This window comes from Lissotriton vulgaris, chromosome 12 (genome assembly GCF_964263255.1).
Source record: "Lissotriton vulgaris chromosome 12, aLisVul1.2, whole genome shotgun sequence".
In the NCBI taxonomy this organism is placed as follows: domain Eukaryota; kingdom Metazoa; phylum Chordata; class Amphibia; order Caudata; family Salamandridae; genus Lissotriton; species Lissotriton vulgaris.
This window is the reverse complement of record NC_141700.1, coordinates 532,519,683-532,536,680: the sequence shown is the minus strand read 5'-3', so window position 1 is coordinate 532,536,680 and position 16,998 is coordinate 532,519,683. Positions and strand designations below refer to the sequence as shown.

General features: G+C 45.1%; 1 protein-coding gene across 7 annotated transcripts in view; it reads left to right on the top strand.

Annotated features, from left to right (window-relative positions):
- LOC147677679 (SLAM family member 9-like) overlaps positions 1-16,998 on the top strand; it is a 752,048-nt gene that overhangs the window by 643,721 nt on the left and 91,329 nt on the right. For 6 of the 7 annotated variants that reach the window (XM_086945322.1, XM_086945327.1, XM_086945324.1 and 3 more), the window contains one exon: positions 12,299-12,388. The exons of the other annotated variant lie outside the window; for it this stretch is intronic. In XM_086945322.1, coding sequence (XP_086801448.1) covers positions 12,299-12,388 — 90 coding nt within the window. The remainder of the gene's footprint in view (positions 1-12,298; positions 12,389-16,998) is intronic. 7 annotated transcript variants of the gene reach the window in all.

Here is a 16,998-nt window from a genome sequence, read left to right as displayed (position 1 = left end):
TTCAGAATTAGAAAAAATTAGTATGTCATCTATATAAACAACACAGCAGACATCAATGAATTCATGTAGAACTTCATTTATAAAAAATTGGAAAGCAGCTGGGGCATTGCAGAGTCCAAAGGGCATGACTTGGTATTCAAACAGTCCAAATTTTGTGCGGAATGCTGTCTTCCACTCGTCGCCCTTTGGAACACGTACCAAGTGATATGCTCCGCGCAAGTCCAATTTTGTATAAATGGTCGCCTTTTTGATCTGATCTAGCAGGGTGGGAATCAGAGGTAGAGGATATCTGTTCTTTACAGTTACATTGTTTAAAGCCCTATAATCAATGCACGTGCGCAATTCACCTCCCTTTTTCGGAATAAAAAAGAGAGCTGAAGAGACAGGAGACTTGGAATGACGAATAAAGCCATTTGCTAAATACTCATCTAAATACTCTCTAAGATGAGCATTCTCCTTTTCCGTTAACGCATATATCCTGCTACAAGGTAGAGTAGCCCCTGGGACAAGATCAATTCTACAATCAAAATCCCTGTGTGGAGGAAGAGTGTTCGCCTTTTTCTTATCAAATACGTCTTGAAGATCTGAGTACACAGGTGGAACCCCTTCTATTGCCAACACACTGGAAGAATCAGAGGGAAAGTTAAAACCTTGAATTATTTCTCCGGATCTTTCTAAGAGAAAGCACTTATTTACACAATGTGATGACTGAAAAGTCATCGTCTGAGATACCCAATCTATACTTGGATTATGTTTGATCAACCATGGAATTCCTAAAATCATCTTGAATTGAGGGGCGTCGATAATGGCAAACTGAATCTTTTCTCGGTGAATGGGTGAACAGTCCATGTCAAGAATTTAGGATTGTCGATTTATCGGACCAGAAGTTAATTCTTTACCATGTACTGCTCTAACTATCTCAGGATGATCTTTTAGGACAGATTCAAAGCCTAATTGGGAGAAAAACTGAGTGTCAATAAAATTTCCTGTTGCTCCTGAGTCTATAACTGCTTCTACCTTTTTAGTTTGAGAGGTAGGAGATAAACTTTTTAACTCAACAAGAATACCAAAAAGCTTACATCCCAATGGAGGAGCAGTAGAGGCCAAGCTGGAAATTACACTCGATGAACCGACCTCTTCTTTCATAGAGTTTTCTAGTTTTCCGACGACTCCTGTCTTAAAGCTAAATCTGAAGATTTTGTCTTTGGTTTATTTGGTCTGGTTGGACAGTCTCTAACAAAGTGTCCCGTCTTACCACAATATAAACATTGATTTAGTTTTCGCCTTTTTTCCTTTTCATCTTTCGAGATTGGACCCCGAAGTGTTCCTATTTGCATAGGCTCTACAGGATCAAGTTTGGAATTAACTTCTTTTACTGTAGTATTTCTATCCTTAACAAACAAAATGTTATGTTCGCTCTTTCCCTTTTCACCCTTCCTTTCACTAAGACGATGGTTCAACTTAACCACGAGATCAATGAATTCATTGATATCATCTGGAGGTTCTAGGATTTGTGTTACCATGTCCTTCAAATCTTCCCGAAGGCCTCTATAGAAAATAGATATTCTTTTATCATATGGCCAATTTGCCTCAAGTACCAATCGGTTGAAATGGGATATGTAATGGAGTAAATCAGAAGACCCCTGTTTTAAATTCAATAACTCATTGTCTGCGGACTGCACAAAAACATGTTTAGCAAAAATCTTTTTCAAGGCACGTTCAAAATTCCTGAAATTGTACAAAATTGGGTCATCCCTTTCTACCAAGGGAATTGACCAAAGAGCTGCATCACCTCCAAAGTATGATAACATAAAGGCTACTTTGGACAAATCATCTGGGAAGGCAGATTTTTTGGCTAAAAAATGTAAATGACATTGTTGCAAAAATATCGAGAACTTATTACAGTCTCCGTAAAAACGTTCAGGTTGAGCTAAAGGGGTAGGCGTAGGGGTAACTACTTGAATCTGAGTTTGCACTCCAGATTCAGAAGATGAAGCTTGCAAAGTGACTGGATTCTGTTGAATTACAGCTTGTAGCGCAGTCATGTCGTTTCTTAAAGAAACATTTTCATCCCTAATGTCTTTTAAGACTGCTGCTATATCCTGTAAGGTGACTTGGTCCATTGCGTCTGGGCAAAATATTATTCTTGGGCTTTGCCTTCTGTCAAGACCTCTATACGTTGTCTCTTACCTTTGTGGAGGACAAGAATTCCTGTTGACAACGTAGAGAATTTCGCAGAGACGCAAGGGACCAACTTCCCAAATATCTAACTAAAACTTGCTGACTAGAATTCACAGCTAAGTAATAACTAGAACTTTGGGAGGAGGGCCAGTACTGGACGTTGACTGGAGAGTTGAAAGTCTTGCTGTCGACCTGCGAATCAACAAGGGGATGGTGTTTACAAATAACTCTAGCCTTCTGAATTCCTACTTAAACTACCCTACCCTCTTCTTTTTAAAGTGAGCAAAATATCTAACTGACTCCTACCTGCGATCAGTTTAGTTCTATCCACCGTCCAGTATTCCTTGTCTTGTCAGGAATGGTGTCTTTAAGTTGTCTTGTTGGATGAGTAGGAGTTGCGGCGATTGAAAGTCTGAAAATAAATACACATTTATTAGAAATGTTCTTCTTCTATAAATTGTCTTTTCTCTCGATCCCCTTCCCTTGCTACCTAAACTTACTTGGGATTTATCTTCAATAAAATTATAGGGTGATTCTGATTTCCTTCTTTATCTTTTCCTACAAAAGAATAGACTAAAAACCAAAACAACAGTGCAAACCTAATTCACAATACTCCTTGTGACTTAGATTGTGTCAAATAGAATTTCACAAAAGTTCTATCTTTTTACGTTAATTAAATGACCCCTAAAAGACACCAGAAAATAGAAAGCATAGCCAAGTACTAATTCCTCTTAAGTTCTGCAAAACATTTGTCAATGTCTCTTTCTTGCGAGGGGCGCCTTGTTCTCTTCTTTAAAAATATTCACTTAGCTGTGAAATGTCTCGTTTCCTTCGTGCAGATTGAAGGTCTCGTGCAAGCGATGGTTTCCTCTCCGATGACAGGCGAGAGCTGGAGGGCTGAAATCCGAAGACTGGAACTCGCGTTGTTGCCCTGTTGGAAGTCAGAGGCAAAGCGAGTTCCAGAAGCCTGGGTGCCGTTTAAATACCGACCGCACCCAGGAGAAACGTGCGCACGCACGTTTAAATGCTCCCAGTTTTCAGACGGCATTCTGCCGGCAGAAACGGCAAAGTCAACAGAAGCTCAGCTGAATAGAAATGTGAAAGATACTTTGAAACGCCACTATTTGGTCCATTAAATGCCTAAATTAAAACGAAATAACACAGCTGCAATCATACATTACTTAGAAGCGTCTAAACGGTGCATTTTTCATTTAAGCATAAAAAACACAAGTCACTTACACAAATACTCTCAAGAGGTGCTGGTGCACGGGATAGGGGTGGGTTTCTAAGAAGGGATAAAAAAGCAGCTATGTACTATGAAGGTACATGACTGTTAACAGAGCAAATAATGTTTATAGACCTGTGTGATATTAGATGGCAAGTGCTTTTAAAACAGTACTGAATCTCTAGACATAGGCAGGAGGATCATGACAGAATGGCACTCACAAGGCTGCTTCCCTGAAGGTGTGGACAGGTTCCTTTTCCAAGTTATAGTTAACATGCTGGCACCCCTGCAGTAAAGCATGGACAAGTTGACTTCCCACGGCTCCAGCAGCACTGGGATCTTCGGGACTATGGGGCAGGGCCTAGCAGACTCACCACAACTAACACCCAAAAGGCCCAGAAATGTGACACAGGCCCCTGGAAGATACAATTGACTAAGAGAAGCCTTCCGTAAGAGTGCGCACACATTAAGAACTGTACCCTCCTGGGAGGAAGACTTACCTAGGGAAATTGGCGACGCTGTCACACCAAATTTGGACCCTGAGGAAGGGTTACCTGATATATGGGTGAGTTGACATGGATGATGCTGGGTTCTCTGATGATGGGCAGGATTCCAGCAGGCCATGGAGTCCCAGTTTAAATGTCTCTGTATCCTTGGAAGGGGATGCCTCCCCGACAGACAGAAAAATCTGCCCACCACCAGACAAGGATGTTTGAGCCCGCCTTTTGGGCAGAGTGCCCTAAACTAGTTCTGGTTGGAAAAGTGGAAGCCATTCCTGACATAGACCCTAAACTCTGCATGTTTTTTGGAAAGTATATGAAAGACCCCAAGAAGGGCATGAACCACTCATGGAGAGCGTGTCAGGACAAATTATTGGATGTGGTAGGACCACTAACAAAAATAATAGAACTGGCAGAGGAGTGGAAAAAATCTGTGAATGCCATATCCACGGACATAGTGGCAGGCTGAGTTCAGAGTGTGATGTACCTGTTGGGTAATGCCATCGTTCCCTACTCATCAAACTTGACCCTAAACTAGGGGAATATCCTCATCAGAAATGAGAGCAGTGGTGAAAGGCAATTTGTTTGGGGAACCCTTCATAAAAGAACTGGGGAAATTTGCTGCCACCTTCTCAATGCTGGACAAGGGCAGTCAATTATAAGAAAGATTTTTCAGAGGAAGGTTTTTGCTGGGGTTAGAATAGGCAGGGGTTGCTCCTCGGGCCTCTCTTACCAACCACAAAAACAACAAATGATGGACTGAATGTGGATCAATGTCACACACTCCCCCAGTCAAAAGATCTGGGCCCAAATCCATCGTTTTTTTGCACTCCACACCACCCTGGGTTAGACAATGGCGATATGCAAATCAGCTCTGACCCTGTTGCCCCATGGGAACAGTCCAGTCCGAACTACAAAAGCCATGTCCTTCCCAGAACGGAATCAAGCATCCGAGGACCGGACCGGTTTCGAGGTAACACCTCTCATCAGCCCGGCTAGCTTGACTCCAAGTGGTGTGGAGTGCCTGGGACCCACGTCTGGGCATCCCCAGCGCGCTTAGGGCGGCAATTGCAAAAACAACAAATGATGGACTGAATGTGGATCAATGTCACACACTCCCCCAGTCAAAAGATCTGGGCCCAAATCCATCGTTTTTTTGCACTCCACACCACCCTGGGTTAGACAATGGCGATATGCAAATCAGCTCTGACCCTGTTGCCCCATGGGAACAGTCCAGTCCGAACTACAAAAGCCATGTCCTTCCCAGAACGGAATCAAGCATCCGAGGACCGGACCGGTTTCGAGGTAACACCTCTCATCAGCCCGGCTAGCTTGACTCCAAGTGGTGTGGAGTGCCTGGGACCCACGTCTGGGCATCCCCAGCGCGCTTAGGGCGGCAATTGCAAAAACAACAAATGATGGACTGAATGTGGATCAATGTCACACACTCCCCCAGTCAAAAGATCTGGGCCCAAATCCATCGTTTATCTGACCCAGGGTGGTGTGGAGTGCAAAAAACGATGGATTTAGGCCCAGATCCTTGTACTGGGGTGAATGTAAGACATTGATCTACATTCTGTCCATCAAATTGTTTTTTGTAATTTTCTCCCTGAGTGTACTGGGGTAGCTCAGACGTGGGTCCCAGAGCCTCCACACCACTGGAGTCAAGCTAGCCGGGCTGATGAGAGGTGTTACCTCGAAACCGGTCCGGTCCTCGGATGCTTGATTCCGGTCTGGGAAAGATATGGCTGTTGTAGTTCGGACTGGACTGTTCCCATGGGGCACAGGGTCAGAGCTGATTTGCATAAAGCCATTATCTGACCCAGGGTGGTGTGGAGTGCAAAAAACGATGGATTTAGGCCCAGATCCTTGTACTGGGGTGAATGTAAGACATTGATCTACATTCTGTCCATCAAATTGTTTATTGTAATTTTCTCCCTGAGTGTACTGGGGTAGCTCAGACGTGGGTCCCAGAGCCTCCACACCACTGGAGTCAAGCTAGCCGGGCTGATGAGAGGTGTTACCTCGAAACCGGTCCGGTCCTCGGATGCTTGATTCCGGTCTGGGAAAGATATGGCTGTTGTAGTTCGGACTGGACTGTTCCCATGGGGCACAGGGTCAGAGCTGATTTGCATAAAGCCATTATCTGACCCAGGGTGGTGTGGAGTGCAAAAAACGATGGATTTAGGCCCAGATCCTTGTACTGGGGTGAATGTAAGACATTGATCTACATTCTGTCCATCAAATTGTTTTTTGTAATTTTCTCTTACCAACCAGGCTCCTACAGAGGTAAGGCCTCCACACCACTGGAGTCAAGCTAGCCGGGCTGATGAGAGGTGTTACCTCGAAACCGGTCCGGTCCTCGGATGCTTGATTCCGGTCTGGGAAAGATATGGCTGTTGTAGTTCGGACTGGACTGTTCCCATGGGGCACAGGGTCAGAGCTGATTTGCATAAAGCCATTATCTGACCCAGGGTGGTGTGGAGTGCAAAAAACGATGGATTTAGGCCCAGATCCTTGTACTGGGGTGAATGTAATACATTGATCTACATTCTGTCCATCAAATTGTTTTTTGTAATTTTCTCCCTGAGTGTACTGGGGTAGCTCAGACGTGGGTCCCAGAGCCTCCACACCACTGGAGTCAAGCTAGCCGGGCTGATGAGAGGTGTTACCTCGAAACCGGTCCGGTCCTCGGATGCTTGATTCCGGTCTGGGAAAGATATGGCTGTTGTAGTTCGGACTGGACTGTTCCCATGGGGCACAGGGTCAGAGCTGATTTGCATAAAGCCATTATCTGACCCAGGGTGGTGTGGAGTGCAAAAAACGATGGATTTAGGCCCAGATCCTTGTACTGGGGTGAATGTAAGACATTGATCTACATTCTGTCCATCAAATTGTTTTTTGTAATTTTCTCCCTGAGTGTACTGGGGTACCTCAGACGTGGGTCCCAGAGCCTCCACACCACTGGAGTCAAGCTAGCCGGGCTGATGAGAGGTGTTACCTCGAAACCGGTCCGGTCCTCGGATGCTTGATTCCGGTCTGGGAAAGATATGGCTGTTGTAGTTCGGACTGGACTGTTCCCATGGGGCACAGGGTCAGAGCTGATTTGCATAAAGCCATTATCTGACCCAGGGTGGTGTGGAGTGCAAAAAACGATGGATTTAGGCCCAGATCCTTGTACTGGGGTGAATGTAAGACATTGATCTACATTCTGTCCATCAAATTGTTTTTTGTAATTTTCTCCCTGAGTGTACTGGGGTAGCTCAGACGTGGGTCCCAGAGCCTCCACACCACTGGAGTCAAGCTAGCCGGGCTGATGAGAGGTGTTACCTCGAAACCGGTCCGGTCCTCGGATGCTTGATTCCGGTCTGGGAAAGATATGGCTGTTGTAGTTCGGACTGGACTGTTCCCATGGGGCACAGGGTCAGAGCTGATTTGCATAAAGCCATTATCTGACCCAGGGTGGTGTGGAGTGCAAAAAACGATGGATTTAGGCCCAGATCCTTGTACTGGGGTGAATGTAAGACATTGATCTACATTCTGTCCATCAAATTGTTTTTTGTAATTTTCTCCCTGAGTGTACTGGGGTAGCTCAGACGTGGGTCCCAGAGCCTCCACACCACTGGAGTCAAGCTAGCCGGGCTGATGAGAGGTGTTACCTCGAAACCGGTCCGGTCCTCGGATGCTTGATTCCGGTCTGGGAAAGATATGGCTGTTGTAGTTCGGACTGGACTGTTACCATGGGGCACAGGGTCAGAGCTGATTTGCATAAAGCCATTATCTGACCCAGGGTGGTGTGGAGTGCAAAAAACGATGGATTTAGGCCCAGATCCTTGTACTGGGGTGAATGTAAGACATTGATCTACATTCTGTCCATCAAATAGTTTTTTGTAATTTTCTCTTACCAACCAGGCTCCTACAGAGGTAAGGCCCATTGTAACAACAACTTAAACAACAGCCAGCAGGGGGCCTTTTACTGCAAACAGAGTGGTGGAAAGGGCAGACCAACCTTGCCAGTGTGGGTTGCTAACACTTGCAGAGATTTCAACTATAAGCAGTATCCTTTTTTTCCCTCAAAGGCTAGGGGGAAGGCTGAGACTCTTTGCACACAAGTGGCCAGAAATCACTAAGGACCAGTGAGTCCTACAGATGGTGCAGGGATACCAAAAAGAGTTCTACAGAGCTCAGGTGCAAGTAGCCAGACCACGCCCCCAGGTTTTTCCGCTATAAGATATGGTGCTGATAGATGTAGAAATACAGAATCTGCTCACCAAAGAGCAATCCAGAGGTCAGTGTTACATCCTTGGGGTTTTCGCAGAAACTTCCTTTTAGTAGAAGTTTCAACGAGTGGCTTGTTTTCCGTCATTTCTAGATGGAGGTCATTCACCTTCTCAGAGTTCTTTTACGGCAGACCGACTGGATGGTGCTTCTAGATCTCAAGGATTCATACCTCACGGCCCCTATTGTTACCCCTCATCACCATTTTCTACAATTTGAATGGAGAGACCAGATTTTTGTAACTCCAATCTCTCTCTTTGGGCCTGTCCTCAGCACCTTGGTGCTTCACAAAACTCCTCCGGCTAGTGGTGAAGACACTGAGGATGAAAAACACAGGCTGATGATATACCTTAACAACATCATACTGATGGACCAGTGACACTTGAATCTGGTGTCACATTTGGCAACAGCTATTCCAACCCATCAGAATATTGGTTTCATCATCAACTTGCCGAAATCAGAGTTAACGTTGACGCAGATCATGAATTTCCTGAGGTTTCTCATAGACTCTACCACAGCAATACTGAGCATGCTGGCATTGAAGGTCCGTAAGATCAAGAAGAAACTGGGCAAGGTACTGAGAAGAGACAGGATCTCCCTTATACAATTGACAAGGATAGTTGACTTGTTGTCTTCTTCGATTCAAGCCATATTTCTAGGCCCACTACAGCACAGGGCATTGCAACATTTGAAAGCGGCTCACCTCTGGAAGGACCTCACCTACTCGAAGCTGATGACCCTAACGAGCGAGGCCAGAGCGGAGCTGCAATGTTGGATAGACCATATGGAGGATCGGAATGGGCAGGCGATCTTTGGATTCCTCCTGACTTGGTAATAGAATTGGATACCAGCCGGCATGGCTGGGGTGCCGAATGTGGATCGATCACCATGGGAGGATGGTGAATGGAAGAGGAGTTGAGATTACATATCAACTGCCTAGAGCTGTTGGCGGGATCTTTTGCAATCTGATCAATGACAAGGGACAAGGTATCATGTTATACGGCAGAGGTCCAATACATCAACCTGTTGGGGGGTACCTGATCGAGAGCATTGACAGAACTGGCGAAGGACTTCTGACACTTCTGCCTTCAACTGCAGTTTTCTGTGCTGGCAGAGTTCTCTCCGGGCTCTCTAAACTCAGTGGCGGACTGGAACTCCAGCCATTTCACGGACTCCAGTGGCTAGCAGTTGGACCCGACAACCTTTTAGTCACTGATATCCCGGTGGGGTCCCTGCAGTGTGGACCTGTTTGCTTCCAGGCTGAATGCCCAGATTCCTCAATACTTCAACTGTAGGCAAGACCCGGGTGCACTGGTGGTGGACGCCTTCCTACAGGATTGAACAACAGGTCAAGCATTCATGTTCCCACCGTTTCTTTTGATCCCGAGAGTAGGGGCTCAAGTGCAGCATCAGGGAGCATCATTGGTGCTGTGACTGATCTGGAAATCTCACGCCTGGTTCCCCTCCCTTCTGGAGCTGTCATGTATGGAACTGATACAACTTCCAGCGTTAACTGAGACCCTACGGGACCCCAATGGCCGTCCCCATCCTGTGCTGTTGAAAGGTTACCTCCACCTCATGGCATGGAGGATTTTAGGCGATGGTGGCTGGATGGCAGACTTTCGGAAGAGGCAAAAGACTTATCCAGCAGGCATGGGCCCCATGAACAGCCAAGCGATACAGATCAGCTTGGAGAAGATGGGTTCATGGGTGTATGGAAAGACACCTGGATCCCATGGGAAAGCAAGTTACGGACATCCTGAATTTCCTGGCAGAGCTGTCTAGCTAAAGGGTATCAGAATGACACATCCCGCAGAACCTAGGTATTCCAGCTTATGGGATGTAAACCTAGTACTGCATCTCTTAGCAGGCTGGCAGGATAGTCAGTACCTGTCCGGAAAGAAGATTTTCGTAAACTTAGCGATGCTATTGTGCCTTATCTCTTGCAAGAGACTTTATTATATCAGGGTGTTGGACACACGGCAAGGGTCTTCACCCCGATAGTGGTTACATTCACTATTTCTTGAAGGACCAAAACTAATAAACATACCCATTTTTTAAATTTTCTCCTAAACTCTGTGTAGTAAGATGCATAAATGCTACGAGAAAGTCACGGCGGAGCTAAAACCTCCAGGTGAAAAACTGATGATATTTGCAATTCAGAAGCCATTCAGGACTGTTGCTTCTCCCTCCATTGCCAGGTGAGTAAAATGGCTCATGGCAGAGGCTTGGATGGATAATCACTTTTTTGGGGCCTACTCAGCCAGGGGGGTTATGACTTCCAAGGCCGTGCAGGCTGGCGGTAGATTGGAAGACATTATAAGTGCAGTGGATTGGTCCTCAGAGTCCAACTTCAAAAGGTTTTATTTTAAATCTACATATGATGTTGCATCCATGGTGGCAAGTAAGCTTTAAAAATGCATAATCCTCACCACTGGTTGTGACATAGAATGAGAAATTTCCTAGCTCACGTAAAGGAAAGTTTCAATTCTATTATGGATACAGAGGCGAGGATTATCCAAACCACGTCATATCATTATATGCCTAAGCCTCCCCGATGTCTGTATCGCAGGGTGTCTATCATGTCCTGTGTACGGTGGATTAAACCATATCAATTGTGAAAGAAAGGAAGCGCCTTTTACCCTCATGCTGTTATTGTACTCAAGATGTTTCTTATGTAATTTGTAAATGTATTTAATGAGTGTTTTATTGCCAATGACTAATGCTTAGGATAGGCTTCTTGGTATGATACTAGAGGCCTGATAGTATGTCAAGATATTACGCTGTATTTTTCCTTAGCAGAGAACTTCAAAGATGTTATTTGAGATCATAGATTGTGTAATGCAACTGATTACTGTATTGAGCTCGTTATGAGTTCTTAATACAATTGTATATACTGCGTGGACCCCCGATGTACATTTACCTTGTGAAAGCTCAGCAGCTTTCCTTTTCCTAATAACATAATATTAAAAAAATCACAAATTTATAAATAAAACAACCAACCACTGTTTGACTAAAAGTCCATAAGCAATTACAGCATAAAAGTTATTATGAAAGTCAGTTGATCCATCAAAAGTTATTAATGAATTGTTCTGCATGCCAGTTGTTGGGCGAGTTAATGTTATCAATTCCTTAAAGCCTCACAAAGTAGCTTAAAACAGGGGTTCCCGACATATAGTCTAACTCTCACCTTGTTTAAAAGGGCATTGCAACAACACAGGGGGTAGAAAAGGCAAGGCCAACGGAGTTGCTCTGCCCAGCCTCTTCTGGACAATAATGGATGAAAACGTAGCCTCCCTTGGTCCCGCCCAGTTAGAGTCTGTCAGCACTTTTAAGTGCCTTGATGGTCTTATATGTAGGGGGCATACCTTCTCCGCCCCCTCGCCTACCTACATTGCCTAATATTAGGACCATCAAGTCCAGCATCCCCAGTTTAATTAGTTAATAGTTTGTAAATGGTTTGGTGTACATTTATTTTACTTTATATGATATTACAAATAATTATTAATATTTTATTTTAGGTTAATATGGTATGTAAATTATTTAATCTAATTTAAATTGTGTATTGTTAGTCTAAGGGGTTGTAAAATTATTTATTAATTGTTTTTGAACTACACATTTTTTTTAGTTTCAAACTAAATTACTGTGGTCGATATTTTAATTTTCTATATTTTTGCCTGCTCTTGCTCATTCCAGGGTTTCATTAAATTTTGTGTTTCTACTTGTTTTGCTTGATATTGTGGTATTTTAGATATATATTACAACAATATTTAGGTAGGCGATACGAGTGTATCGCTTGTTTAAATACAGTGTGACAATATTTTAGTAAACAATATTTTTGGGCGATTTTAGCATAGTTTGAAAATGTGGTGGCCAATATTGTGTCATACAGCCACTATCACGGCACAGCCAGAATCAGGACTACAAAAGCAATTTTCTAAAATATTCCAGTGGAGGCAATGGAAACTGTCACGACTAGGGCTGAATTATTTGAACAGATTTATTTATATTATTTCTCGTACAGGAGATAGGAAGCAACATCTCCTATGGCTCATGTCCCATTGATACATATGCCTCAATATATCCTTGCTCAAAAGTGCATTTATATTGGCAGGGAGAAGTTTCCCCAGCGACGGCGAGCAATCCTTCCACATCAGAAGAAGATAAAGAAATGGAATTGTATGACAAAGTGCAGCACCCTAAGGTATATCATTTATTTTACTTACTTAATGCTGGATGCCATGCTAGATCACATAAGTGTGCAAAGGTGAATGAATGGCTACAAAACTAACACAGAGCTTGAGTTCCATAGCCTTGATTCCACCCCATGCATCTGTCTTCCACCACAGTACACCTTAATCTTTACTCACTCTTGCAATACATTTTTAGACCTTGTTCTCTCACTTTGTCACTATTTCCCTAGCTTTCTCTTTCTCCATCTTCCACCTTTGGTTCACTTTCCTGTCTAGCTCTAGGGTCAAACTCAAATGTGCAAAAATTGGTTCCAGATTCCTGAAAAAAAGTGCCAGTGTCCACCTCCTACAAACACCCGCAAATATTAAGCACTGCATATGTGTTGCTTTTAGTTTTAAAAAATGGGTTCAATGGTATGATAAACCACCTGGGCAAGGATGTAATTAGTAATTTGAAAACGTCCCTTACTAATTTTACTATAATACAATTAAAAACCCAGCAGTATCCAGTGCATATATAAGCTTTGTACTTGAGCTACAGGATCTGCAGGCTCTTTAGCAAAACACATATCATCTGTCTTTCTTTTCATTGTGATTTTGTAAGAAAGATTTAAATTATGTTCACACATCGTGAAATTATTTCAGAACATGGAAAGGCTATGGATGTGTTTTGCTTACTGTTACCAGGAGAGTGATATTTCGGGGCATATCATCAAGCGGCAGCGATATTTATCGCTGGGCGCTTTTAGCGTGCACAATCCTAACGCCATCCATTGCCGGATTCTATCACCCTGTCAGCGCACTATTAACAACGCGCATCACAGAGGCGATAGAAATCCCGGCATTAGCAGCGATGAGCGGCAATGTCACAGGATTACCAGCGATAAAAAAGAAGCATTAGGGAAAACATTGTAGATAAGTAGATGTGGACTCAGCATTATGATCCACCTCCCATGATACACATAGCTAAATTGGGAAAATAGCAGGCGTAACAAACCGGCAATATATCCGGTTAGCGCTACTTTTTATGTCGCTAGGTGGGTTAGCGATACCCTTGTTAATAGAGAGAAGCTGGGTTAGCGACTAGGGGCCAGATGTAGGTAACTTCAATTTTCCGATTCTTAAATACTGCTTTTTACCGATTCGGTATTCCAGAATCTGTAAATGAGATGTAGGGGAAAAATCGGTATTATTTACCGAATCGGTAAAATTCGTTATCGGACATTCGGAATGTACCGAATCGTTATTTACCGAATCGGTATTTTCCGAATTGGTATTTCCTATTCATTCCTATGGGCCAAAAGGCCCATAGGAATGAATGGGAAATACCGATTCGGTAAATACCGATTCGGTAAATACCGAATCCGAAAGCAAGCAAAAGTGAAACTTAAGAAAACAGCCAATCAGGTGCTACCACCCTCCCCCTCCCCACCAGGAAGTGGCTACCCAGGCAGCTGCAACTAATTAGAAGGTTCTGGAGAGGCAGTCAGAGCAGAGCAGAGACACCGAGCAGCAGGGAGAGTTTTGTTGAAACTTTAAGAAAAGAAAAATGGCAAGCAGCAGTGAAAGTCAGAAGGCTGAAAGAAAGAGGAAAATAAAGTTCAGCAGCATGGAGCTGCAGGTACTGGTGGAGGAGGTTGTGAGAGTGCACAACAAACTTTTTGGCAGGCACTCCCTCACTGTTCCTGAGTCTGCCAAACGAAAAATCTGGCTGGCAATTGCAGAAAAAGTTAATGCAGTGGGAGTCACACCCAGGAATTTTGAGGATCTAAAAAAAAGATTTTATGACATCAGGATCCTCACCAAGAAGAAGATGTCTGAAATACACAAGCAGGCCGGTGTCACCGGTGGAGGCAGGAACCCAGCGCCCCCCCCTGACTGACCTGGAGGAGTTGGTGGCCTCAACCATTGAGGCAGACAGCGTCTTGGGACTTGGAGATGTTGACAGCTCAGCCAGAGCAACAAAAAAAGGTAAGACGCATGCGCAGCATGACACCCCATACCAACCTGCTTCCCTTCACCCTTTGCGGACAAGCCAACCCCAGTCCAGTACTGCTAGCAGTATACAGGAGCAATGCATTATGGGAAATGTAGTCAGCTAATGTAAGACCATGTGTAACTGTGCAGACATCAGCAAGTCACTGAACGTAATGCAGATAAATGAAAGTGAAATGTCTAAAGCATTTATGTAGTGACTGTGACACAGTAGCACACAGTTGACATACACTTATTTATACCTAGGTGCAAATTCAGCCAGTCGACCCACAGAAACAGAAGGGACTGCACCAGCGAGGTAGGAGAGTGAGGAAGCAGGGCCCAGCCAAGTACAAGCCTCGCAGGAGGAAGGTGACAAGACGGGCATCTCCCAAGAAGATGAGACAGTACAGACACCAGAGTTGCTGCACTCCCCACAGCTCTCACAATCCCCTCCCCTGGTTTTCTCACCAGAAACCTCCCCATCACTATTCCTGTCCACTCCTGCAACCCCACCAGGCAGGAGGCGTGTTGTGGCCCCACTACCAGTAATGGAGGCAGCAGAGGGTGAGGGTGAGGCTCAAATCACGGTAGATGTGAGTTCTGCAGAACTGCAGTCCACAAATGATCCAGTCACAGCGCGCAGAACACAACGCACACCCAGCAGTACAGGTGGACGTGCAGATGGCACTGTGTTCGGTGGGCTGGAGGGGAGCATGGTGCGCCTACAACGGATGCAGGGCAAATCCATCCAAGCCTGCCATCGCCAATTCCGAGTCCTGAATGAGAAAATAGGAGACATGGGGAAGGGCATGAGTGACATTGTTGAGTCAAATAGGGAGGTTGCAAAAACAAATGCGGACATTGCAGCAGGGATGCAGCAGATGAGCAACTCGATTACACAGCTCTGCTCCAAACTAGACAGTCTGTCCCACACAAGGCGCAGGGAGGCCCGTGTCCACAATACGGCCATCAATCGTCTGCCCACTGCCACATCCCTGCTTTGCCGTAGGGGCATAAATATGCAGGAGGCCTTGACCTAGAACACGACTGAGGTCACCAGGGGCATGGCCAGAATCACAAGTGCACTAGAGGCTATGCTTATTTCACACACTGCACAGAATCCGGCCTTGGACGTGGCAGAGGCTGATGACAGTAGTAGCCGGAGCAGCATGGCAAGCGCTGTTCCGGAGCCACGGAGGAGTAGCAGGCGCCCAGCTGAGGCTGCAGGGCAAGCCGAACACAGTGAGCAACATCCTAGTGGCTCAGGGAAGCGCGGGCGCAAGTGACTTTACCGGTCATGGGTGAAGTAACCCGGGACATACAGTCCCCACGTACATAATGTTTATTTTGTTGCACTTCCGTGCTTGTACGTTGTGGCAACATTAAATTACGTTGTTCCCATACACAACCTGTCTGTGTCTCATTACTTACTCAGAAATAGTTGCGTGTTATCTCATCACGTCTGTATCTGCCATCACTTGGTGATGACACTCCAGCAGGTTGTGTTTCAGGCACAGCAATGTCATTGTCAAGATCCTCATAATCTGACAACTCCATCTCAGTCCCCTTCTTCACAGCAAGGTTGTGCAACATAGCACAGGCAGCAATGATCTTACAGCAGGTGATGGGGTTATACTGCCTTGCACCTCCACTCTTGTGCAAGCACCTGAACCTGCTTTTCCAGATACCAAACGTACGCTGCACTACATTTCTTGTGCTCTTGTGGGCCCGGTTATATCTCCTTTGGCTGGGTGTTGAGGGGTTGAGGTAGGGGGTAAGTATGAAGGAGCGGAGGACATATGCACTGTCTCCTAAAAGGAAATGAGAATACATTACTCGCATGCATACATGTACTTCTTACTGCAATAGGCGTTATGTGGGTCGCACACTGTGTCTTACCTAGGAGGTATCCTTCACCAAATTTCCCTGCAGTCAGCCATGCATAGATGCCGCTGTTTTGAAATATATAGGAGTCGTGGGTACTCCCAGGGAATTTTGCCACAAGGTCAGTGATAGTGCACTTTGCATTGCAAATCAACTGCACATTGATAGTGTGCGTTGACTTCCTATTCCTGTATATATATTCGGTGGCAGCAGGGAGACAAATGGGAATGTGCGTGCCATCAATGCAGCCAATTATATTGGGGAATCGTGCCATCTGGTAAAAGTCAGATTTTGTTTGGACCAGTTCAGCATGGGTTGCAGGAAAAGATATGTAATGGTCCATCCTCTGTAACATGGCGTCAAGGAATTTGTGGAAAACCTTGACAGGCTGCTCTGGGTCACCCCACCTACCGCAGCAACCACACTCTGGTAGCTACCAGACTCAAGCAGGTGTAGGCTGCACAGCACCTGCAGGGGCGGTGGAATAGCTTGTGCCCTTGGGGTAGTGTGCTCCAACAGTGGTTGGAGGTCCCTGATGAGGTCCAAGAGGGTGTCTGGCTCCAACCTGTACCTCTGGAGAATCTCTGCCTCTCTCAGCATGAACAAGGTGATCCTCTGCCTGTAGACCTGCTCCTGTCTCTGCCATTCCCTCTCTCCTTCCTCCTGTAGCCGTAGCCGTCTTGCAATGACATAAAATGCTGCCATTGTGCAAGAAGAATTGCATTTTGGGTCCATTTTTATGGGTTGCACCTGGTTACCA